The sequence below is a fragment of the Schistocerca gregaria genome, chromosome 2 (assembly GCF_023897955.1).
Source record: "Schistocerca gregaria isolate iqSchGreg1 chromosome 2, iqSchGreg1.2, whole genome shotgun sequence".
NCBI lineage: Eukaryota > Metazoa > Arthropoda > Insecta > Orthoptera > Acrididae > Schistocerca > Schistocerca gregaria.
Window position 1 is genome coordinate 491,599,183 of NC_064921.1, and position 25,760 is coordinate 491,624,942.

The following is a 25,760-nucleotide window of genomic DNA, read 5'->3' on the forward strand; positions in this document are numbered from 1 at the left end:
GCGACTCACGTTGAGAATGGCTGAGAGGCTGTAAGCCGAAGTATCCGTACGAGACTTAGTAATACCCCGTATGCACTCCTGAAAATTGATGGAATATTCGAAAGGCCGGGAAACTTCAAGAAACACAGGACAATACACGGTTTTTAATGCGAACTACTATACTTACAGCAATATAACGCCACTTATGTGATTGAATTTTGACGGTTTCCTTTTTTGTCGTTAATACACTAATGATTAATGCTCGTTTATTGACATTTTATGGAAATACTGAAGATGAACGATGAATAAAAACGATGTTTAACCTATTGCTGTGCAAAACTGACTCGCCTCATCCAAAACTGAATACAACAATTCTGGTACAGCTTACTAGATACAGTGCTAGTTTGATGTAGTTATTGACATGATCTGTTAACGGTGATACGACTATAACTTTTTTACGCTGCCTGTTCTTCTTTGCGGCTTCCTCCAGCAAGGTGTTCTTTCCTTCTTTTGACAGTAGTTTCGCCGGTAAGGAAACGACAAATCCATGACGAACGAAGGTGACATAGTTATGCAACTAACAGTCGCGTCTTATCATCTACAAATACCTTCATATTTGCAAGCGATGAGTTCCGTAAAACCACTCAACCACTGTTTTTGTAGAGTCTCTTAGGCGGGAAAATGGAAATCTTCAGGATTATTATTAAATTTCTGCAAATTAATAAACAACATATTTATATTATTTATTTGTTTGTATATAAACTTATGAAATTACACACGAAAACACTGGAAGCGATGTTGCAGAGGTGCACTAAGTTGTGGACAAGAAGTGATTCATTACATGAAGTTGATGTGGAATTCTTCAGGAATAACCACTTCCTTCAACTATGATAGCGGCGGTCTTCTCTTGGAATATGCTCACCGTATTAGAGAGCAAATGATTGGCAGGTCTCTGGAAGCTTGTAATCCAGAGGATAAATTACGTACAGTACAACACTTCAGATTTAATAGAATGTCCCCTCAGCAAATTCTTCCAGATGTCACTATCAGCACAATTTCTGAAGTTAGGTCAACCGAAGTGTCCCTGCAACAAGGCTCAAAAAGCTAAATGATACATAAAGAAGGGACATTGCTATAAACGCTTTTTCTTTGCCTTTCTTTCAATTTTCCACATTACCAATTAACAAATGGACTAAATCAAAACTGAGATGCTCCGCGCGAATGTCCTGGTCGCTGCATGAAACGGCTGGCTGTCTCTAACAACGAATATCATTGCACGAAGATGTACACACGCGTATATGTCTGTGCGGATACCCCAAAGCTGAGCAGACACTCTTCTCCGTTTTCGCTGCCACACTGTCTGTCGTCCAACGTCTCGGAAGCATTCGGGCAGCCAGCAGTCGTTCAGGATACGATGATGGAAGTAACCACCTCTATCCACGTGAGATAGGGCGAGACGAGCGTGAAGACGGTCCACGAGCTGGTGGGCACCGAGAAGCCGGCGATGCCGATGAGCGTGTATCCACTGTCACTCTGCAGCACCAGCGGGCCTCCGTAATCGCCCTGGAAAAAAGCAGGAGAGGATTCCATCCTTAACACATAAAATTAATCAAATGATTTCTTATGGGAGAACCACGGGAACAAACAAAAATGTAGCAACGCGAACGTAGTTTCGTGATTTCATTAACAAGCAGCTTTTACAGAAAGAACAACATCCATGATACGTCATGGTGCACTAGCGTCACCATGAAAAACTGAAATATAGAGACCTACTTAGCAACAGCAGCAACGAAAACCACGGAGAAACATGGAAAGAATATTACAATTAACGGAGAAGAAAAATATTTGACGTTTGCTGATGATATTGCAGCCTAACTATGTCACACTTGGCAGAGGACTTGAAAGACAAACGGATTCGGCTGTCTTCAAAAGATGTTATAAGATGACAGTATCAGCAAAAGTAAAACAAAAAAATGGAATGGATATTCAGGGTACAGTATACGAAATGAGCTACTAAAACTGGTAGATTGGATTTCCTATTTGGGCTACCAAATAACTGAAGACGACCGAAATAATGATGATATAAAGTGCAGAGTCTTCTTTGGAGGAATATCTCTAGTGCGTAGCCTTTTTACGGAAACAGTACGTGGATGATATGCAGTTTCCACAAGAGAACAGCTGCTACAGGACAACGCTGATGCATTCTACACTACTGGCGACCACTAAAATTGCTACACCACGAAAATGAGGTGCTACAGACGCGAAATTTAACCGATAGGAAGAAGATGCTGTGATATGCAAATGATTAGCTTTTCAGAGCATTCACACAAGGTTCGCGCCGGTGGCGACACCTACAACGTGCTGGCATGAGGAATGTTTCCAACCGATTTCTCATATACAAACAGCAATTTTCCGGCGTTTCCTGGTAAAACGTTGTTGTGATGCCTCGTGTAAGGAAGAGAAATGCGTAACATCACGTTTCCGACTTTCATAAAGGTCGGATTGTAACCTATCGCGATTGCGGTTTATCGTATCGCGACATTGCTGCTCGCGTTGGTCGAGATCCAATGACTGTTAGCAGAATATGGAATCGGTAGGTTCAGGAGGGTAACACGGAACGCCGTACTGGATCCCAACGGCCTTGTAGATGAACGGCATCTTACCCGCATGGCTGTAACGGATCGTGCAGCCACGTCTCTATTCCTGAGTCAACAGATGGGGACGTTTGCAAGACAACAACCATCTGCACGAACAGTTCGATGAGGCTTGCAGCAGCATGGACTATCAGCTCGGAGACCATGGCTGCGGTTACCCTTGACGCTGCATTACAGACAGGAGCGCCTGCGATGGTGTACTTAACGACGAACCTGGGATGAGTCCAGGTTCTGTTTACAGCATCATGATGGTCGCATCCCTGTTTGGCGACATCGCGGTGAACGCACATTGGAAACGTGTATTCGTCATCGCCATACTGGCGTGATGGTATGGTGTGCCATTGGTTACACGTCTCGGTCACCTCTTGTTCGCATTAACGGCACTTTGTACAGTGGACGTTACATTTCAGATGTGTTCTTCTTGGTGTAGCAATTTTAATGGCCAGTAGTGTAATAAAGAGATATTGAATTGAATTGTGTAGAAAAGGAATTTGTCACACAGATAGACTAAAGAAGGGACTGCTTGTTGGGTATAAAAGAATTAATTTTTACATTCATGCTATTAATCTACATACGTACATTTTTACCATTACCACAGAAATAAGTGAACAGTTTACCAATTATATCGTTTCGGAAATACATTTCGTTGATGCATCATCATCAGATTAGTGTTCAGAGATCATTAGTGGGCTTTGCAGTGTGGTTGGCTTATTAGCTGTGACAGCCATGAGTTTGGCTGGTCCCTAGTTTATTTGGCTGGTGAGTTGTTACTCTATAGCATGTAGCTTCCCGTTGACGTACCACCGTGGTCGGCGTTCGTCTCGGCCATTAACGGAACGTGGAATTTTGCAGTTATTCCCCGAGGTGCCTTCGTCAGTTCACGAAACACTACCAACCAAGAATCATACGAGAAATCTAAACACTTCGTCATTTCAGGAATACTCTGCCATCCTTGATACAAAAACTGATGATCATTTCTTTTTGGACTTAAGTTACTCACTCCTTCTCCCGACCCACGGACTTATGTTCTCAAATACTCTATCTGAATTTCATCGAACATCCTTGAAATGAACTGCAGTGTAGCTCAATTTCCTCGTGACACGTATTTCTGAAAATGTGCTATTTTGTTGGAAGACTGGAAGATTTAACACAGAATTTATAGCAGAAGGTGCTCGTATGTACATTAGTCTTTGGAGCATACAGCTGTGGGTGTCCCAGTTGTTTCTACAACATGTTGGATCTCTTTATCGTTTCTTCCAGGTACGCGTCAGAGATAAAAAAAAAAGATGACTGTTAACGCTTATGCTCTAATTCGTCAGTTTCCATCAAGAAAGTTCACTTGTGCGCTCTGTAAGTACGTACTTCATATTTCTGAGGCATATCACACAAGAACAGAGTTCTGATACTCACGTTCCCGATCACCTCTCCAGTTGCGGTTGTCGCACATATGAAGAAGCTAATAGCTCCACAATTTCCAATGCTTGTCATCTCCGAGTACAGCAACTGCCGAGAAAATCCCCCTCCTGCGAACAAAAAGATATTCCACAATGCACTAAGAGTTTTAAGTCATTCTCACCAATCACGATGCAGCAAAAATTTTCACCTGGTGTGTAATCAGAATTACAGTAGACTCTGGAATTATTTTATGCAGCATAAATAACAGTGTCATTTTGTGAATAACAATTGTATTACATACTAACAGATCTTAGTAAAATACGCTTAGTAATACTTTAACAGTATACTTAGACACGTTTGTGAGATAGTTTATAAAAGCTGTCAGTCCCCTTCTTTATAAAATTTTGTCTAACAATCCTTACCAGTGTAATGCAAGCCCAAGGCTCAGAGAACAATTTCTTGCGAAAGGACGGCCGCAGAATTCGTATTGCTGACATGCTCCCAGTATCAGATGTATGAAATACCGGGAAGGAATTGTTGTTTTGTGTTAAGAAATACGGAAAACACTCAGAATAATGAATAAATAGTCGTTTATTGCTTTAAATTATGCTGCACATATGACAAAAATTAGTACTTCAAGATTAACCTAAAATGTGTTTAATGAGTGGCTTCGTCCATGCAGAAGCACGAAGAAAACATTTTTATCAATAAAAACACAAACAGTGGAAGCTCAACATAACGAATCACTCAGCTTAGAGAAAAGTTTCAATGAGTGCCAGTGCTTCTTCTTTTACAAAGTTGGTCTTATAAAGAACCAGGCATCAAGCTGGACTGAGGGGGATAAATTCAGAGGGAGCCTAAAATCGAGAGATGAATATGTACTGTTGAGTATTTTTCACTATCCAGCAACGAATTAAAAATCCTTCAACATGGGGAAAAAAGTTTACAGACCATAATTCTGTGTTATCCCATTTACTAGACATGTACAATACAATATTTACAATCCTTGGAAAATTCTGTTGACTCTTTTTCTTTTAATGTGGTTTTCCTATTGGCCTTGTAAGTTAGCTGTTGTTTCCTCTGACTACATGAAGACTGGCGGTGACGACTGAAATCGTACAATAAACATTTTTAAAAACAAACAATAGTGCTGCTACATTTTTTTATGTTCCAATAAACAGTTTAGGGGTTATCGCAGTGCTAAACATTCCGAATTGAAATCTATCATGGATGAAAGCAGACTGGCAGTGACAGACCGAACTTGTCGATAATATGCATACATGGCTTCGCACATCATTAGTTCCAAAGTTTGCAATAACGTGTACAGTGGGCGTTTGTATGTAAAATAAACAGCACAGGGGAAAAATTGTTAGCAACGAGTGAAAAATATGTCATAATTATTAACAGTAACACAAAAATGCTAGACAAAAGGCAATTAATTCGTAAGTCTGTTTGATCACCACAGTGTATCACTAGGCATAAGGTGCAGGAAATGAAATGAACTCATGTGCCTGTAATCAATTAGCTACAAGCGTCTCGTTATGGGTACGTCTACAGGTTAACGTAGAATGCGAATCACAGAGGCGTTTAGACGTTTTTAGGTGCACATTGTTTTTCAGAACTGAAAATAATGTTGGATATCGCGATGGATTAGAATTTTCTGCACATTGCCGCCACTGATCAAAGACCTTTGAGTTTGAATCAATGGCACTGATAGTGAGAATAACAGGAAAGCAATTTTTAGTTTGATTATATTCTCCGGGCATCAATACTGGCTGATCTATTCATACGAAGCCGGCCGGAGTGGCCGTGCGGTTCTAGGCGCTACAATCTGGAACCGGGTGACCGCTACGGTCGCAGGTTCGAATCCTGCCTTGGGCATGGATGTGTGGGATGTCCTTAGGTTCGTTAGATTTAATTAGTTCTAAGTTGTAGGCGACTGATGACCTCAGAAGTTAAGTCGCATAGTGCTCAGAGCCATTTTTTTTTTTTTTTTTGTCCATACCAATGCGTGCCGAAGCCTTGATGAATTCGTGCTGTATGCGGTAGATGTTGTCTTGCCCAATAATGGCATCAAGAAATTGTTGCTTTTCGGATCAGACTAATGCTAGGCATAAATGCAAAAATTTGGTAACTGCAAACAGTAAGCGTATGCCTGAATGTATTGTGGATATCGACATGTCGATAAACATGTTTGGAATCCAAAGAGCACCGTTGTCATGATGAACAAACAAACCTTCTTCACAGTTAATATTAAGACATGTATACCAAATAGTAAGTTGGATCCATTCCAGCAGCTTCTTTCAGAAAACAGTGCTATTGAATTTTGGGTTCTTAGCAAAGCCCATGATTACAAGATGTAAAAATAAAAATTAGAGATGACACAAAAACAAGATCATAGAAATATTTAGGAAGTAAGATAACTGAAGACGAAGGAAGCAAATCCACAGTCCACCATTTTTTTTAAGGCTTTGTTCAAACGACGTAAATACTGAACTGAGGAAAAGGGTGGTTGAAAGCTGCATTTAGAACGTAGCACTTTATGCTTTATGGGCAACAGGCAGAACTGAAATAAAATATCTTGAATCATTTGAGGTGCAGACGTCTGTTAAAAGATAAAATGGACAGTCAAAACCACCAACCAGGAAGACTTGCAAAGAATTGACGATAAAAGTGTTATAGATGTCAGCAGAACGAAGAAGACACCAATGGGTTGGACACGTAACCCAAAAAGCTCTTTCTAAACATCCTAGTGGAACATTTGGGAGAGAAGATAGCACGAGGAAGAACGCGACTAACATTCTGAAATCAGTCTATATATGATGTGGAGAACTAATTACGCGGATATGAAGTTAGCTTCCAATAAATCACAAGATTTGGTACGTAGGACATCCACAACTGAGAGGCATGATAATTAATTTACAGATAATCCCTTCATTTACCCTAATATTTATTGAGATGAGTACCGGATTCGGAATTTTTAAATCCCATCTTTAGGTATATGAAATTATTGTATTTGGTGACACATAACGTGCGGCCTGGTCAGTCAGTGCAGGAGCTCCAATCACTGCACGTTGGTGGAAACTGCCCGTCGCCGGGCAGAAGTACGGTAGGAATGGCCACAACTGCTGTGTGGAAGATGTCTGGAAGTGCGGTGTCACACCTCCGGCATGGCTCTCCAATATCAGTGCAGCTGAAGCTGTCCTGTCTAAATTAGTTTTAATAAATCCAAATGGAGAACCGCCAAAGTGTTGCAAGATAATGAAGAACAAGAAGGACAAGTTTACATACTAAGTCTTGTTGATTTGATTCCACGGTTTGTCATGTTTTATTCGTAAAATATTATATTTTTATCAATTACCTTGTCTTAATAAAAATACACGATGATGAGGGGTGGAACGAAATTTCATTTACCAAAGCATTCTCCAATGCTCCGCTCACTCTCGTGCTTCGGACATTTTCTATACGAAAAAACGTCTTAGGGGGTAGGTGCAATCCCTGATAAGATATGGGCAGGAAATAATTCAAAAGCATTCCCTGCTGGACTATAATCCATTGCTTTCACATCAATATCATCTCATGAGCCGGCCAGTGTGGTCGAGCGGTTCTAGGCGCTTCAGTCCGGAACCGCGCTGCTGCTACGGTCGCAGGTTCGAATCCTGCCTCTGGCATGGATGTGTGTGAAGTCCTTAGGTTGGTTAGGTTTAAGTAGTTCTAAGCCTGCGGGACTGATGACCTCAGATTTTAAGTTCAAATGGTTCAAATGGCTCTGAGCAGTATGGGACTTAACTTCTGAGGTTATTAGTCCCCGTAGAATTTAGAACTACTTAAACCTAACTAACCTAATAACATCACACCCATCCATGCCAGAGGCAGGATTCGATCCTGCGACCGTAGTGGTCGGGCGGTTCCAGACTGTAGCACCTAGAACCGCTCGGTCACCACGGCCGGCTCGATGTTAAGCCATTTGAACCATTTGAGCCATCATCTCACGGAAGAGCTCTGTACTTGACACTTCCAGTACATCGAGAAACGCAGTGATATACTGCTCTACAGCCTGCTCCAATGCTGTTGGGAGTGTTAATGATAACTATCGCGGTAATTGAGAGGATGTATCACACTTACCGGCCGCTCCCCATCCGGTGAAATAGCCAACTTGATTGGCGTAGTAATTGCCAGCGTCTGCAAACGTTGGTAGTATGGCAGGTCTAATGTAATCTGGAACAGAAGAATAATATTGTAACGTGAGAGCAACAAACAGCTGTCTCATTATTGATTATTGACTCACAACCATTACTGTACGTCTCATTTAATGAGAATTATCAGTCAGATATTTCCTCGTTATTTTGTTGAACGCAGTAAGAAGACTGTAGAAATCAATTTTTTCATTAGCGTATATGATCACCGAGAGGTTGAGTGCCGTCTATTAGCGTTGCGTGATACGGCAAGGAAAGTATATAAACTAAACTGCGTCCGAACACGCCTTGTAGGCCCAACGGTTCAGACCGACCACCGTGTCATCCTCAGATCTTAGGCGTCACCAAAAGCACACGTGGAGGGCAATGTGATCAGCAAATCGCTCTCCCAGCCATTATCAGTTTATGGGATGGAAGCCGCTACTTCTCAGTCAAGTAGCTCCTCAATCGGCCTCATAAGGGCTGAGTGAACCCCACTTGTCAGTAGCTTCGGTCAGACCCGGACAGTCACCCATTGATGTGCTAGCCAAGCGATCTGACGATAACCGGTGTTACCACTGTGACAAGGCCGTTGGCAAGGAAAGTATTGCTGGAGCTGTCAGTTGTACTAAGGTGATTCATGTGTAAGAGCTTACTGACAAGAATTAACAGACTTTTAACGCGGAATGTTAGTTGGAGCTCGGCGCATGGGACATTCCGTATCAGAAATCGTTAGGGAATTCAATATTCCGAAATTCACAGTATGCCGAGAATACCAAATTTTAGGCATTACCTCTCACCACGGACAATGCAATGGCCGACTGGCTTCACTTAACAACCGAGAGCAGCAACATTCGTGTAGAGTTGTCACTGCTAACAGACAAGCAACACTGCTTGAAATAACCGCAGAAATCAATGTGAGACGTATCCGTTAGGACAGTGCGTCGAAATCTGGCGTTAATGGGCTAAGGCAGCAGACGACCGACACGTCTTCCTTCTCTAACGGCACGGCAATACCTGCAGCGCCTCTCCTGGGGGTCGTGACCATGTCGGTTGGACCCTAGACTATCGGAAAACAGATGAGTCCCGATTTCAGTTGGTAGTAGCTGTTGGTAGGGTTCGAGTGTGGCGCAGGCCCAACGGAGTCTTGGACCCAAGTTGTCAACAAGGCACTTTGCAGGCTGGTGGTGGTTCCATAATGGTGTTGGCTGTGATCACGTGGAATGGAGACGGTACTATGGTCCAACTGAACCAATCATTGACTGGAAATGGTTATGTTCGTTTGCTTGGAGACCATTGCAGCGATTCATGTACTTCATGTCCCCATGACAATGCGCCACCTCACCGGACCACAATTGTTCACGATTGGTTTGAAGAAAATTCGGAATCGTTCGAGCGAATGGTTTGGCCACGCAGATTGCCCGACATGAATCCCACCGAACATTTATGGGACATAATCGAGAGGTCAGTTCGTCCACAAAATACTGCACCGGCAACACTTTCGCCATTACTGACAGCTGTAGAGGGAACTTCTTGCAGGGGACTTACAACGACTTTATGAACCCACGCGAACTTTTCTTTCTTCTATGTAATTACCATATTTTTTTCAGATGTACCAGCTTCCGCTATTAATTTTGAAGCGCCTTGTATATGAGACGTTGGAAAAAGCTGAAGAACAGCTAATTATGGGATTATATGCTGATATATTCTTAAGATTTCGGTCATTCTTCATAGAGACAACTTCCTCATAAGTTACTATCCAACGTTTTGAAGCGTCAGACATACTATTTTATCTCCGTAACATCGGCTACTCCAAAAAACGCAAATAAAAAATGACTTCTTCCTGGCATGCTCTACGTTTCGAAAATGGAGTGGAAATAGATATAGCCGGCTTTAAAAAAGTCAAATTAACAACAAAAACATCACTATGTCAACATGGTTAAAAGTAAAGTTCAGTAGGCTCTCACTGCTCACGCTATTAAGCTTATTGTCATATCGTAATTTTGATGGAGCCTTCTACTTTTTAAGGCAAAATGACGGTTGCTACCACTTTATAGGCAGTAAACGGTCTACTGGAAAGCAACTATTCAACGATGTCTTGTCTTGGTAAATACGAAAGAACGTTATGTTGGTTGTCAACACTATACAGTATAACGCAGACTGCTAGTGATACAGAACGCTTCAGTTACGCTGAAATGAGGACAGCTGCCAAACGAGATGACTGGAGAACTGCGCTACCAAGCACAGGGTTGATGGCGGTAACGACAGTAGCTGAATATGTTAGACATGAGCATCAGCAAGCATCGGCAAGAATGCCGTGGGACTTACTGGAGGCCCCTGTGACGTAGCAGTCGAGATCCACGATGGCCATGTTGTATTTTGGCCAGTTGTTGACGGTGCTGGCGTCGAAGCCTGGGTGGATGGTGCATATATTGCTAGTGATGGTGACCCGCTCATCCTCCAGCGTGTCCATGTCTTGCACGCCGATCCACACATCCCAGTATGTGTACCTGCAACACGCACCTCACGTAAATATACGTAGATAACTGTAGCAAAGATGCAGTTAGTTGTTGCACATAGTAGTCCCTTTACAGCTGCAGTCGTGGAACCATAAATGCAGGTCATCTTATAACTCTGGGAAATTCGTTGGATGAGAGATGTATATTACTTTCCCGCTATCATGTGGTGCACTTCGAAGGTCCTCCTTGGTACTATGTGTCACAACAGTTCCAATCCCTTGATTCTGACCAAAGTTTTCGGAAACCTCCTTTGCATATTAAGCAAATATCGTACCTGGTAATAGGCTCCAAAACATTCCCAGTTTGGATTTTCTTTGTTGCCTTCCCAGGTCGCTGGGATTTAGGTGGATTTAGGTGACATCTACAATGACCCACAATGCATATTTGAAAAGGGACAGACGGATCTTCCGCAACAAAAAGCATTAGTATCCGAACAATCTATGTTACTAAACGGTTAAAAGGGTCCTCTAGTCCCAGCTGTGATGTTGCCCATCTAACAGCTTCCAGTGACAACAAAATTAGGTTTTCAGTACTTCATATAATTACTGACCAAATTTAAAATCTTCAAAAGTTCTCGTAACATGCTCATTGAAACGTGTAATCTTACGTTAAAAGTTTAACACACTAAGTCAAGCTTTAAAGTTAGTAACTCTGTATATGTCTTGAGACTCACAGCGCGTAGATTACCCAGAATACAATCATTCAATATTTGAGAATGGTAACACATAGCGACTTCCACCAAACTTAACGCATAATTTCAAACCATTTTTAAACGTTTCTCGCTGACACCCCAATAAATAATGAAAGAAAGAAACTATAACTTATTACATTTTCGCTATTCATACAGTAAAATTTCAGCATCAGGCACGACGTTTTAGTTTATTACTTGTTTAATATTAATTCTGTTCGCAACACATTTTTCAGATAGTATCCACATACAGCACTGAATGTAGCTCCAAAATTGTTCCATTGTACGATACACAATTCACAAATATGATTTCATAAACATTGATATGTATGAAAAACTAGCTTTTGTTAAAACGGAACGCAAACTATCGAGACTACACTCATCCAGTAAATTATTTGAAACTAATAAAATTAAGATAATTATGGTTTTTCGTCTTGAATCATAAAAGTTTAATAAGCTTATTGTCAAATATTTAAGACTTTAACTCATTTGTAAATCAAGCAGGCGTTTGACTTTTTAAAGAATTTGGGAAGGGGTGGAGGTAGTACCCTAAGGGAAAAATATTATTCACTGTACTTCGTATGTAGGATGCTTGATACAGCTTTTATTAAATCATATTTGTCGACAGTGCTAATAAACTGTTTTCTACTGATCTAATCATCCAGAAAAGTACAAAATGCGGAATCGACTTCCGTGGACGTACACTGATGACCTATAAACAGTTTCTAAGTAGCGGGTGGTAGCCCTTTCCACGGCGGTAAGGATGGGCTGGACTCCATCACACACTGCCGTATGTCGTAAATTGATGTACATTATGGGGCCCACATACGATTTCTTATAATCAAGGCAGTTGACGCAAACGATCGTCACCTACAGTGCCACTATTTAGTTATTTCCCTGATGGCTCGGAGATAGAGAGCTACGCTGCTAGCCACTAAAATTAGAACACAATGAAAGTGGCATGCAAAAGACAGTTGGTAGCCGGCCACGGTGGCCGTGCGGTTCTAGGCGCTACAGGACGGAACCGCGGGACTGCTACGGTCGCAGGTTCGAATCCTGCGTCGGGCATGGATGTGTGTGATGTTCTTAGGTTAGTTAGGTTTAAGTAGTTCTAAGTTCTAGGGGACTGATGACCTAAGATGTTAAGCCCCATAGTGTTCAGAGCCATTTGAACCATTTGAACAGTTGGTAGATAACCAGTAAAAATCTGATCAGGTTGACGAGAGTGTGGGCATCTCTGAAGGGAATGATAAATTGGGGGTTGGTGAATAAGTAACAAAATCAGATACATTCAAGGCACCGAGTGAGGTAGCGCGGTAGTTAGCACACTGGACTCGCATTCGGGAGGACTATGGTTCAAAGCCACGTCCGACCATCCAGATTTAGGCTTTCCGTGATTTCCCTAAATCGCTTAAGGCAAATGCCGGGATGGTTTCTTTGAAAAGGCACTGCCGATTTCCTTCTCCGTCCCTCCCTAATACGAGCCTGTGCTCCGTCTCTAATGACCTCGTTGTCAACGAGACACTAAACATTAACCTTCTCCTCCACCTACATTCAAGGCAAAGTATCCATATGGCGTGCACAGGCCGGTCTATATTGCCGTTAGCCAATATTAGCAGCCCATGGAATCACGTTAACATGTACCACGTATAGAAGTATGAAACAGCAATTTGGTTGCAATAATTATACGTCTGTTGTTTTTGAAATTGATAAACGATATTTTATTCAAAATAATTTCCATTGATATTTATACATTTCTCCCACCTTTCCGGCAGGCCCACCCTCCACCCCCCAAAAAATTCTACTTTTGAAGCGAACCAGTTAGAGAGCCATTTTCGTTCATTTTCATACGAAATGAAGCGTTGTTCAGCGAGAGTGTGTCCAGTTGAACTGATGGTAATCGGAAGGAGTCAAGTCTGGAGACCGAGCGAGGTGGCGCAGTGGTTAGCACACTGGACTCGCATTCGGGAGGACGACGGTTCAATCCCGTCTCCGGCCATCCTGATTTAGGTTTTCCGTGTTTTCCCTAAATCGCTTCAGGCAAATGCCGGTATGGTTCCTTTGAAAGGGCACGGCCGCTTTCCTTCCCAGTCCTTCCCTAACCCGAGCTTGCGCTCCGTCTCTAATGACCTCGTTGTCGACGGGACGTTAAACACTAACCACCACCACCACCACCATCAAGCCTGGAGAATAAGCCGCATGCCCTAGTATTTCCTCAATCGTTTGCCTGGCCCGTTTTGCTGTATGTCATGGGGCGTTATCATGGAGCAACATGACTTTGTGTTGCCTTTTTCCATATACCGTTTTCTACGTAATACTCGATTTAAATCGATCATTTTCTGTTGGCAGTGATCAGTGTTAAGGGTTTCGCCAGGTTTTAGCAGCTTATAATAGATGACACCATTTTGAACCCACCAAACACAGAGCATTGTCTTCTTTCCGAAGCGATTTGGTCTTGCAGTGGATGTCGATGGTTTGCCTGAATTCACCCATGATTTACGACGCTTAGGATTCTCAAAATATTTCATTTTTCGTCACCTGTCACTATTCGATGTAGAAACGACTTCCTTTTGTATCCGGCGAGCAGCATTTCACAAGTGGTCTTTCAGTTTGCTTGCTATCTTCCATTCATTTCATCGGAACCCATTTTCCCACTTTCTGCACCTTTCAAATGAAGAGACGGCTTTTTTCGTCACATTCAATTGTTCCGCGAGATCCTCTTCCGCGAGATCATCTTCATTCAATTAGGCCTGCAATTCGTTGTCTTCGCACATTTTCGGTGGTTTCCCGATCTCGTCGTTTCTCACTTAAAAATCGTCACTTTTTAATTTTTTTAACCACTCGAAACACTGTGTTTTCCCAAGAGCATGTTCGCCGAAAGCTTCGACAAGCATTCGATGCGATTCTGCAGACATTTCCTTCGAATGTTAACAGAAAACGAATTCTGTCCGTAAAACTTAGTTCATAAGCACAAAATTCGACATGCTTAAGGGTTTGAAAAGATACCGATGTATGGAACTTGCGTTACTGTGTGTTGATAATCGTCGTCAGTCGTTAAAGGAAGCAGATGGCGCTGAGAAGTATCCCTACACTGACGGCTAGCACAATCCACAGGGAAATACCGGTTTCATACTTCTACACCTGGTATGTCGGAACAAAGTCAGAAAATACTAGAAACGGAACCAGGCCATCGCTAACTGGAAACTAGTGCCAGAGAGAGCTTTCGGCTTAGAGCCGACGCTCTCTGGTGGTGGGCAGCAGTCAACGCGTGATTCGTCACCCACGCTCTCTACTGGCTACTTTTGCCAGCAGATCATGTTCCACAGCAATAAGCAACCTTTGCTGAAGTAACGGTCCTACTCGACACGTAGGCCACAAATGTGAGACGGCGTTATCCGCTCCTAATGGAGGGGCGTCGTTGTCGGTCTCCGTTTGGCTGGCTGACAAATCGATAGTGGGTGTGACCAGTTGCCCGATGTTGGACTGCATGGGAACATGAGGACCAGTACACTCTTTATCATGGTCCGCTCGATCACGCTTGATCACCACAAGAGAGGGTCGCCATATTTTGCACAAAACGCACTGTAGTACCTTCACATCTGTGATTGACATCCAAGAACATACTGTGTCATCCTGCAGCATTGGTCAGAGAATAGTAGGAGCCGTACTAGGGAATTGCTGTCCCATGTGTAGGCTGCTGTTAACACCACAACACAAACGACTGTGTTTGGAGTGGTGCCTTGTCTGGGATGCATAGACTGCTGATAAATGACGTCGCACTATGTTCAGTGGTGAATTGGGGTTCTACGCTAGCCAAGATGACCTTCTTTAGCGAGTATGGCGGCGATCTGAGGAGAGGTCCCATTCTCCCAGTGTGTTCGAGAGGCTCAGCGGTGCTGCCTGTGGCAGAGTGCCTGGAGTGAAGAGTCAACGGGTATAACCCGAGGTCGTGGTTGATAGTGCTTGAGGGAACTCATACGGCACAATAACATTCCACGGACCAAAAAGTTGGTTCAAATGGCTCTGAGCACCATGGGACTTAACATCTGAGGTCATCAGTCCCCTAGAACTTAGAACTACTTAAGCATAACTAACCTAAGGACATCACACCCATCCATGTCCGAGGCAGGATTGGAACCTACGACCGTAGCAGTCGCGCGGTTCCAGACTGAAGAGCCTAGAACCGCTCGGGCACACCGGCCGGCTTCCAAGGACATCCTGTGTCGTCATGTGTACCCAGCACGCGATAATACCGCTGCTTCATCTTTGAAAAGAATAATGCTCGTCTACACATGACATGTGTATGTGCAAACTAGCTCCGTTATGGTGAAGTACTCCCAAGACTAGCTAGATCCTCAGTACCGTTCCCGATAGCACATGTGGGGACCAGCTCCAACGTCAATGCGGTCCCAGCGCCAGTGTTCAGGACATCGAGGACCAGTTACGACAGTTACAGCTACAGCAGGCCTCGAGAGAGGACACAACTGTCTCATGGCAGCCTTCCCAACCGAATCAGTGCAAGCATCCAGACAAGAGGGGGTGCAACATCATCCTGATGAGTGGGTTCATGCTCCCAAGTTCTCCCAAGTTTGACTCGATTTTGTAATCATTGAAATAACATCGCATACCCTCTCAACCTCCTACGCTTAGCGTGCTTCACTTTTTTCTCAGGCAGTGAAATTTACTGTAGTTACGCAGAGATGACGAGAGCTGTTGAAGAAAAACAGTCATGCAAGTCTACATAAAAGCAGTCTTCGGTCTGATGACTACTGTTGCAAGTGCAATAACAGCAACGATGTTGGGAGGTCTTTTCCGGTTGACCGACATGTACTGGCTCTAGCTGTGGGAGCTGAACGGCGGCCGCGTCTGCGGGCTGCGGTGCAGAGCCTCACCCGTAGCAGCAGACGGCGGCGGTGAGCACCCATCTGCTGGAGAGCAGGGCTCCGCTGCACGTGGTAGTCCCGTCGGCCACGATGCCCACCGTGTGCGGGAACCGGCCGCGGTACGGAACGACGCCGATCGCCGGCCGCACGCCTGCAACGTCGTCACAAGTTGTTAACATTTTTTTTCCACTGTATTTCAAACAAAGAAAGTGAGTAAGACATTGCAACATTTGTGTTATTTCGAATTACATTGTACACATTTGTGTTATTTCGAATTACAATTATTTCGAATTACAATGTTATTTCTAATTACAATTGAATTACAATTACAATTACAATTACAAATTCGAATTACAATTACACGCATGCGTGTCCGAAGAAACGGGCACTGAGCCGACTACAGCCGCTGTAAAATATATGAAATGTATTCGCAGTTGCGAATACGAACAGCCATTAGCTGTATAAGGGCGACGACAGTGAAAATTTGTGCCCGAGCGGCACTCGAACGCTGAGTTCCTACTTTTGTTCGTATTCGCAACTGAGAATACATTTCATGTATTTCACAGCGGCTGCAGTCGCCGCTGTGCCTAGCCCATTGGACATGTAAACATATCCGAAGGAACATTGCATCGTTCTTCTTAATAAAACAGGCACTAAAATATATTTCTCCACCGATATCAGGCAGCGACTTTCAATTCAAAAAACTTTCTAAAGCGAAGATCGCATAAATATTTCTATTTTTTCAACAACCTGCTTCGACACACTTTGTTGTCATTTACAGGTCTGTAATATAATGTACATCGATGGAATGTATCTTATATCATGAGGCGAGTCGTAACATTTGAAATAAAAAGTCTTTTGTTTGACATTACAAACAACGGAAAAGGAATCTGTACATTTACGTAACTTCAAAATCTTTGTTAGAAAATATATTCAATCTGAGGTGGAACCTCACGTGAAACAGTAACGTTACTGGATAAAATGTAGTCGGCCGTTGTGATCGAGCGGTTCTAGGCGCTTCAGTCCGGAACCGCGCTGCTGCAACGGTCGCATTCTCGAATCCTGCTTCGGGCATGGATGTGTGTGATGTCCTTAGGTTACTTAGGTTTAAGTACTTTCTAAGTCTAGGGGACTGATGACCATAGATGTTAAGTCCCATAGTGCTCGGAGCCATTTTTGAACCCTCGAAATATAAATTTAGAATATGTCCCAAGCCCCTACACAAGTAGTAATTTACGAAATAGAAATAAGAGGCAAATACAGGGAAATCTATAGTAGAAAAATAATAGAAAAAGAAAAGAATTTTAATCATAAATTTTGGAAGCATGGGAGGAGGAAACAGGATAGAAATGGTTAAATTATTAGTTATTCTTGTATATGAGAAAACCAATATTATAGTCACAGAACGTAGGTCCTGAACACCAAAGATAGCGTTTACTAAAGTATAAATAGATATATAATGCAATTATGATACTCCAGTCTCTATCCTCTAGTCTGTTCGAAGTCAATTAGGACGTACAGCTTTAGGAAGCAACAATAGGAGCTTTATTAAACCAGGGCCCAAGAATAAGCCGCGACGAGATTGTTGTTTGGGAAGCATTAATTTCAGATCAGAATTAGAACTTTTGTCATATTAGGGGAACGGGGAGGTGATCAATAATCTCTCTGACTTCAACGTCACTTCGTGTGAAGATTTAAATGTTTAACGGAATCAATGATTTTTGGACAGGCTCGGACTTTGTATTGTGATAGTGGAAAGGCTTTACTTCACGCGACTAGTAATCATAATTCGTGACAGTTTATGGATATTAAACGGGAACAATCTTTTTATCGAAAGTGACAGAACATTGTTTAGTATCCCTGATATTAACGGGATTCCAGATTAGACACTTATTCAAAGAACCCCTTTGAATGCGATCGTGTGAATTAACTGATTTATTAATAATTATTGTTAAATAAAATAACGTGTTAATTTGAAGACTATTCGTCTTGAACTTTATTTCGATTTACGATCATAAATAATTAAGTTACGTGATTTTCACCAAGAATAAGCTGCAGACTAGTAACTGAAACAAGTGAACGAGAAACTATTGAAAACACTAGTATTAATTTACTTATGGTTTTTTTCCTTCACAGGGACCGAGCGAGGTGGTCTCCACAGGGATCGAGCGAGGTGGCGCAGTGGTTAGCACACTGGACTCGCATTCGGGAGGACGACGGTTCAATCCCGTCTGCAGCCATCCTGATTTAGGTTTTCCGTGATTTCCCTAAATCGTTTCAGGCAAATGCCGGGATGGTTCCTTTGAAAGGGCACGGCCGATTTCCTTCCCAATCCTTCCCTAACCCGAGCTTGCGCTCCGTCTCTAATGACCTCGTTGTCGACGGAACGTTAAACACTAACCACCACCACCACCTCCACAGGACATGTTGCCTGTAATTGAAAAGTGTCATGACGATCTCTTCATTAGCAAAAGATTCCGGAACAGTCACCCATTCGGATTTCAGGGAGGAAATTGCCGAGGGGGTGGTGTCCATGAGAAAAAGATTGAATAATCAACTAAAGGATAACGTTCTACGAATCGGGGCGTGGAATGTCAGAAGCTTGAACGTGATAGGGAAACTAGAAAATCTGAAGTGGAAATGCAAAGGCTCGATCTAGTCAGTGAAGTGAAATGGAGAAAAGACAAGGATTTCTGGTCAGGAGCAGAAAATGATATATCGGGAGTAGGATTCATTACGAATACTGTGTGTGTTACTGTCAACAGTTCAGTGATAGGATTGTTCTTATGAGAATCGATAGCAAACCAACATTGACAACGATAGTTCGCAAGCTGAAGATGAAGAGATTGAAAAAGTATATGAGGATATTGAAAGGGTAGTACAGCACATAAGGAGAGACCAAAATCTCATAGTCATGGGAGGCTGGAATGCACTTGTCGTTGAAAGTGGAAGAAAGGCTAAAAGGAGAATACGGGCTTGGGACAAGGACTGAGAGAGGAGAAAGACTAATTGATTTCTGTAACAAGTTTCAGCTAGTAATAGCGAATACTCTGTTCAAGAATCACAATAGGAGGACCGATATTTGCAAAACGCCGGGTGATACAGGAAGATTTCAGTTAGATTACACCATGGTCAGGCAGAGATTTCGAAATCAGATACTGGATTGTTAGGCGTGCGCAGTAGCAGATATAGACTCAGATCACAATACAGTAGTGGTGAAGAGTAGGCTGAAGTTTAAGACATTAATCAGGAAGAATCAGTACGCAAAGAAGTGGGATACAGAAGTACTAAGGAGTAACGAGATATGCTTGAAGTTCTCTAAGGCTATAAATACAGCAATAAGCAATAGCTCAGTAGGCAGTACAGTTGAAGAGGAATAGACATGTCTAAAAAGGGCCATCACAGAAGTCGGAGAGAAAAACATAGTTACAAAGAAGGTAACTGCGAAGAAACCAAGGGTAAGAGAAGAAATACTTCAGGTTATCTATGAAAGATGGATGTACAAAAATGTTCCAGGAAGCTCAGGAATACAGTAATACAAGTCGCTGAGGACTTAAATAAATAGAAAGTGCAGAGAAGCTAACACTAAATGGTTACATGAAGAATGTGAAGAAATCGAAAAAGAAATGATTGTTGGAAGGACGGACTCAGCATACAGGAAAGTCAAAACAATCTTCGGTGACATTAAAAGCAAGGGAGATAACAATAAGAGTGAAAATCACATTCTGGAAACATCCCCCAGGCTGTGGCTAAGCCATGTCTCCGCTATATCCTTTCTTTCAGGAGTGCTAGTTCTGCAGGTTCGCAGAAGAGCTTCTGTAAAGTTTGGAAGGTAGGAGACGAGATACTGGCAGAAGTAAAGCTGTGAGTACCGGGCGTGAGTCGTGCTTCGGAAGCTCAGTTGGTAGAGCACTTGCCCGCGAAGGCAAAGGTCCCGAGTTCGAGTCTCGGTCGGGTACACAGTTTTAATCTGCCAGGAAGTTTCATATCAGCGCACACTCCTCTGCAGAGTGAAAATCTCATTCTGGATCAGGATTGATGGTCACGAAGTCAATGAAGTTAAGGAATTCCGCTACCTAGGCAGTAAAGTAAACAATGACGGACGGAGCAAGGAGGACGTCAAAAGCAGGCTCGCTATGGCAAAAAAAGGCATTTCTGGCCAAGAGAAATTTACTAGTATCAAACATGGACCTTAGTTTGAGGAAGAAACTTGTGAGAACGTACCTCTGGAATACAGAATTGTAGAGTAGTGAAACATGGACTGTGGGAACACCGGAACCGAAGAGAATCGAAGCATTTGAGATGTGGTGCTACTGCCGAATGCTGAAAATTGGGTGGATCGATAAAGTAAGGAATGAGGGGGTTCTGCGCAGAAATGGGGAGGAATGGAACATGTTGAAATCATTGATAAGAAGGAACAGGATTATAGGACATCTGTTAAGACATGACGGAATGACGTCCATGGTACTAGAAGGAACTGCTGAGGGCAAGAACTGTAGAGAAATGTAGAGAATGGAATACATCCAGTAAATAACTGAGGACGTAGGTTGTAAGAGCTACTCTGAGATGAAGAGTTTGGTACAGGAGAGGAATTCATGGCGGCCCGCGTCAAACCAATCAGAAGACTGATGACCCAAAAAGAAGCTGGTATTAGGTAGAAACAAAGGTAGTATAAAAATTGCTGTCTGTATCGGTAATCTAGCTGCCACGCTTACCCTCACGCACGTAGCTGCTGTTGGCTGCCACTCTTCCTTCGGGCATCTGCATCGCCACCTAATGGAAAAAACAGTCAACATTTATTCTTGTGTGCAATAATATATGCAGTTTCTTACAAAATTTAATTTTGGTCAACACAATAGGACAACACTCTTCGGAAACCATAGTTTAGTGCTCTTGGTTATTCCGGTAGTTAATTCGATGGACAGTTAACACTGAAAATATTACATTACTCCTACATATAAAAGTTTTCTGCGTTGGTCATTCATTCTGAAACTAGACTTTTCGATGGTTCACCTTCAACTGGAGAATTATTTTCCATATAACTAAACAATTTTCCACCTGAAAATGATGGTGTCAACCATCGAAACCCATGGTGGCAAAACAAATAAATGACGGACGCAGAGAACTGTTTTACTTGTATTTATCAACAGTCGCAGCTCTCAAAAGAGCATCCTTTATAGATTAAATATTCAGTCACATTACACCTATTGCCTCTGAGCGCTATGGGACTTAACATCTATGGTCATCAGTCCCCTAGAACTTAGAATTACTGAAACCTAACTAACCTAAGGACAGCACACAACACCCAGTCATCACGAGGCAGAGAAAATCCCTGACCCCGCCGGGAAGCGAACCCGAGAACCCGGGCGTGGGACCCGAGAACGCTACCGCACGACCACGAGCTGCGGACCATTACACCTATTTATCTCTAAGTTCATAGCAAAGTAGTTATTACTCGAGCTTACGATTTGAACTCGACTGCCATGTACAAGGTTTGGTTATATAGTAAGCGGTTTGCTCTTGCCTCCCTATGACCTTATAAATCACCTAGATGGTTTTAAAGGGTCAGAAATTTAGTGTTAAATCCTAATCAAAGTGAAAAAATTATCTACAGTGAAAGACATGCTAACTACCCGATGAAATTCTGTGTTCTTCAGGTATCGACCCACCCTTCGAATTTTATGCGCGCAAGCATGCTCCCAGAGTTAATCGCAACCAAAGCTAAGCATTTATAGTTCATGTACAGTGTGTCTCAAACCTTTGAGTGAAACTGAAACAGATAATAGTGGACCCACAACTGATTACATTGAGAAACGGAACCAGTGGACAGAGGCGCATATGTATTGCTACCTACATACACAGTCTACACCGCATAACTACAGCGTAGCTCATGCTACCTGTTCAAACCGACGACCACTTGTCTCAATGGTTGTATTGTAACGGCGCATGCAGTTCTGCCGCACTCTCGCAAAGATCCATGGTGTCTGCCGTACAAAGGGGCAGCGCACACCCCTGACTACCAAACAAACACTCTGTATACAGCTTATCCCATAGCACGTGTGTCACGTGACGACCTTATGCTTCGCAAAGGCTGTCCGCAGCTCGTAGTCTAGTGGCTAGCATTGCTGCCTCTGGATCAAGGGGTCCCAGGTTCGACTCCCGGCCGCAGCTCGTAGTCTAGTGGCTAGCATTGTTGCCTCTGGATCAAGGGGTCCCAGGTTCGTCTCCCGGCCGGGTTGGGGATTTTCTCCGCCCCGGGTCTGGGTGTTTGTGTTGTTATAATTTCATCATCATCATCATTCATGAAAGTGGCGATATTGAACTGAGTAAAGGTTGGGAATTTGTACGGGAGCTGATAAGCGCGCAGTTGAGCGTTGCACAAACCAAACATCATTATCGTCGCACCGGCGCAGTAACCTGTGCCACACCCTTACCAGTATCCCTAGTGTCAGTTGTTCACTGCATGCGACAACCTGCGATGTGTCCATGGTGAGGTGTATAACAGTGTACAGTGCATGACGCATAGTCAAATATGGAACGTTTCTAGTCACAAGATTTGGCAGAGACGCATTTACTGTACGGCGTGGCAGGATATAGCAGCACGTATGTACTGAGAACGCTTTCCCAACAGGAAAGGCAGATAGATGGCAGAAGTTTATATCAGTGAATACCAGCTTACGAGAGATGGGGTCGTTCACGCCACAAAGAGAAGGCCAAGGTTCGCGTCGAAGACATGTCCGAATACCAGATTTCCAGGAGATGGGGTTGCATCGTGTGTCCAACCACACAGCAATAAGCACCCTACAACTTTCCCTTGAAAAGCACACTTCGAAGGATACAGCGTGGAGAATATTGGTGGCACATGTATTACACCCCTACGGTAAAGAACGTTTGCAAGCACTGGACCCAAAGGATTTCGAGCCCCGCGTTCACTTCCGGCAATGGATTATCCACCACACTGATCTAGTGCCGAACTTCGTACAGTTTGTACTGTTCTCGGATGTGGTCTCATTCACCCGTTATGGTATTTCCAACAGCTGCAACAGACATGTCTGGAGAGAGGACAACCTTCACGCCACCCACATCAGTGGCCACCAGCAACTATTCTCTGACAACGTAGGGGTGAGCATTGTCCGATATCATCTGATTCTACCTTATTTGCTGAGTCTCCGTTTGACTGGTCCACGTTACCTAGTGTTAGCGTTAGATGTGCTGCCACAATTCTTATCCAGAAAAAGATCTACATCTACATCTATATCTACATCCATACTCCGCATGCCACCTCACGATGTGTGGCGGAGGGTACCTCGAGTACCTCTATCGGTTCTCCCTTCTATTCCACTTTCGTATTGTTCGTGGAAAGAAAGATTGTCGGTATGCCTCTGGGTGGGCTCTAATCTCTCTGATTTTATCCTCGCGGTATATTCGCGAGATATAACTAGGAGGAAGCAATATACTGCTTGACTACTCTGTGAAGGTACGTTCTCGAAACTTCAACAAAAGCCCGTACCGGGCTACCGAGCGTCTCTCTTGCAGAGTCTTACACTGGAGTTTATCTGTCATCTCCGTAACGCTTTCGCGATTACTAAATGATCCTGTAACGAAGCGCGCTGCTCTCCGTTGGATCTTCTCTATCTCTTCTATCAACCCTATCTGGTACTGATCCCACACTGTTGAGCAGTATTCAAGAAGTGGACGAACAAGCGTACTGTAACCTACTTCCTTTGTTTTCCGACTGCACTTCCTTAGGATTCTTCCAATGAATCTCAGTCTGGCATCTGCTTTACCGACGATTAATTTTATATGGTCATTCCATTTTAAATCGCTCCTAATGCCTACTCCCAGGTAACTTATGGAATTAATTGCTTCCAGTTGCTGACCTGCGATATTGTAGCTAAATGATAAAGGATCTTTCTTTCTATGTATTCGTAGCACATTACACTTGTCTACATTGAGATTCAATTGCCATTCCCTGCACCATGCGTCAATTTGTTGCAGATCCTCCTGCATTTCAGTACATTTTTCCATTGTTACAACCTCTCGATATACTACAGCATCATCCACAAAAAGCCTCAGTTTCAACAGAACAGCACACCAACTCACTTCGATGTTGATATCAGCAATCACCTGAACAACATATACACCCATCGTTGGATTGGAAGTGGTGGTCCGGTCCTGTTCCACGGCCAGCGCTGTCGCTTGATCTCACACCATTGGATTTTTTTCCTCGGGAGACAAGTCAAGACGTTGGGATATGAAACCCCTGTATATTCGGATGAAGACCTGCTTGGTCGGGTGTTCATGCTGCCTGGCTCCTGGCACAGCAAACACAAGGGATATTTGAGAGAGTGCGACAGAATTTAACGCGCCATTGCCATGCATGCACTGAGAGTGGTGGTAGTCACTTTGAACAATTACTATGAGCTAGTTGCAATGCGGTATACGCTGTGTAAGTCCATAAAACAATAAATACTCGTTTCCAACCATTGGTTTCCTGTCTCAACGTAATCGGTTGCGTACCCACTATCACCTGTCTGAATGTGACCCAAAAGTTTTGAGACACACTGTACACACAAGTGTAACATTGGTCAATATGAAGTTTGAATTGGTTGCCATTTGAGCTTGGTTATAACGGAACGGTTTTATTTTCGACCTTTGTTAAAGTTGAAACTTCCTGGCAGATTAAAACTGTGGGCCGGATCGAGACTCGAACTCAGAACCTCTGGCTTTAGCAGGCAAATGCTCTACCATCTGAGCTACCCAAGCACGACTCACGCCCCGTCCCCACAGCTTTACTTCTGCCAGTATCTCGTCTCCTACCTTCCAAACTTCACAGAAGCTCTTCTGCGAACCTTACAGAACTAGCACTCCTGGAAGAAAGGATATTGCGGAGACATGGCTTAGCCACAGCCTGGAGAATGTTTCCAGAATGAGATTTTCAATTTTCAGCGGAGTGTGCGCTGATATGAAACTTTTGTGAAGTTTGGATGGTAGGAGACGAGGTACTGGCGGAAGTAAAGCTGTGACGACGGGGCGTGAATAGTACTTGGGTAGTTCAGATGGTAGAGCACTTGCCCGCGAAAGGCAAAGGTCTCCAGTTCGAGTCTCGGTCAGGCACACGGTTTTAACCTACCAGGAAGTTTCATATCCGTGCACACTCCGCTGCAGAGTGAAAATCTCATTCTTTTGTTAAAGTTATTTACCGAAAGGGCTCTGCTGGACTAATAACTTTAATGTGGCATATCATTGTACTTAAATGTGCCCAAACTGAAAACACTTAAAAACTTTGTTGTATTCTACTGCTACAGTGCTGGGCGCATAACCGTAACCGAGGCACGTGCGACAGAGGAGGGACCAGCAGGACTCACCGCAGACGCTGCTAGCGTCAGGAGCAGAGCCACCAGCCTCGCCATGGTCGATGGTTTGCCGCTACTGCGGCGCCGCCCTGCTGAAGCCGCTCCACATAT

The 25,760-nt window shown here is 43.3% G+C and overlaps 1 protein-coding gene across 1 annotated transcript; it reads right to left on the reverse strand.

Annotated features, from left to right (window-relative positions):
* Positions 1-697: 697 nt before the first annotated feature.
* On the reverse strand, positions 698-25,760 carry LOC126336193 (chymotrypsin-like). Its single transcript, XM_049999700.1, has 7 exons — positions 25,662-25,760; positions 21,009-21,066; positions 16,303-16,444; positions 10,532-10,713; positions 8,154-8,246; positions 4,044-4,156; positions 698-1,542 (listed from the first exon to the last, which is right to left on the reverse strand). Exons 1-7 carry the CDS (start codon positions 25,704-25,706, stop codon positions 1,384-1,386), a joined length of 792 nt encoding a protein of 263 aa, XP_049855657.1. The 5' UTR covers positions 25,707-25,760; the 3' UTR covers positions 698-1,383.

Excerpts from the sequence above, each read along its gene's own strand:
- LOC126336193 (XM_049999700.1), bottom strand. The coding sequence starts at position 25,706 with ATGGCGAGGCTGGTGGCTCTGCTCCTGACGCTAGCAGCGTCTGCG. Across the intron at positions 16,445-21,008 it reads CAGCAGCTACGTGCGTGAGG|GCGTGCGGCCGGCGATCGGC; the intron begins GTAAGCGTGGCA and ends ACGACGTTGCAG. Across the intron at positions 8,247-10,531 it reads CTACGTCACAGGGGCCTCCA|ATTACATTAGACCTGCCATA; the intron begins GTAAGTCCCACG and ends CTTCTGTTCCAG.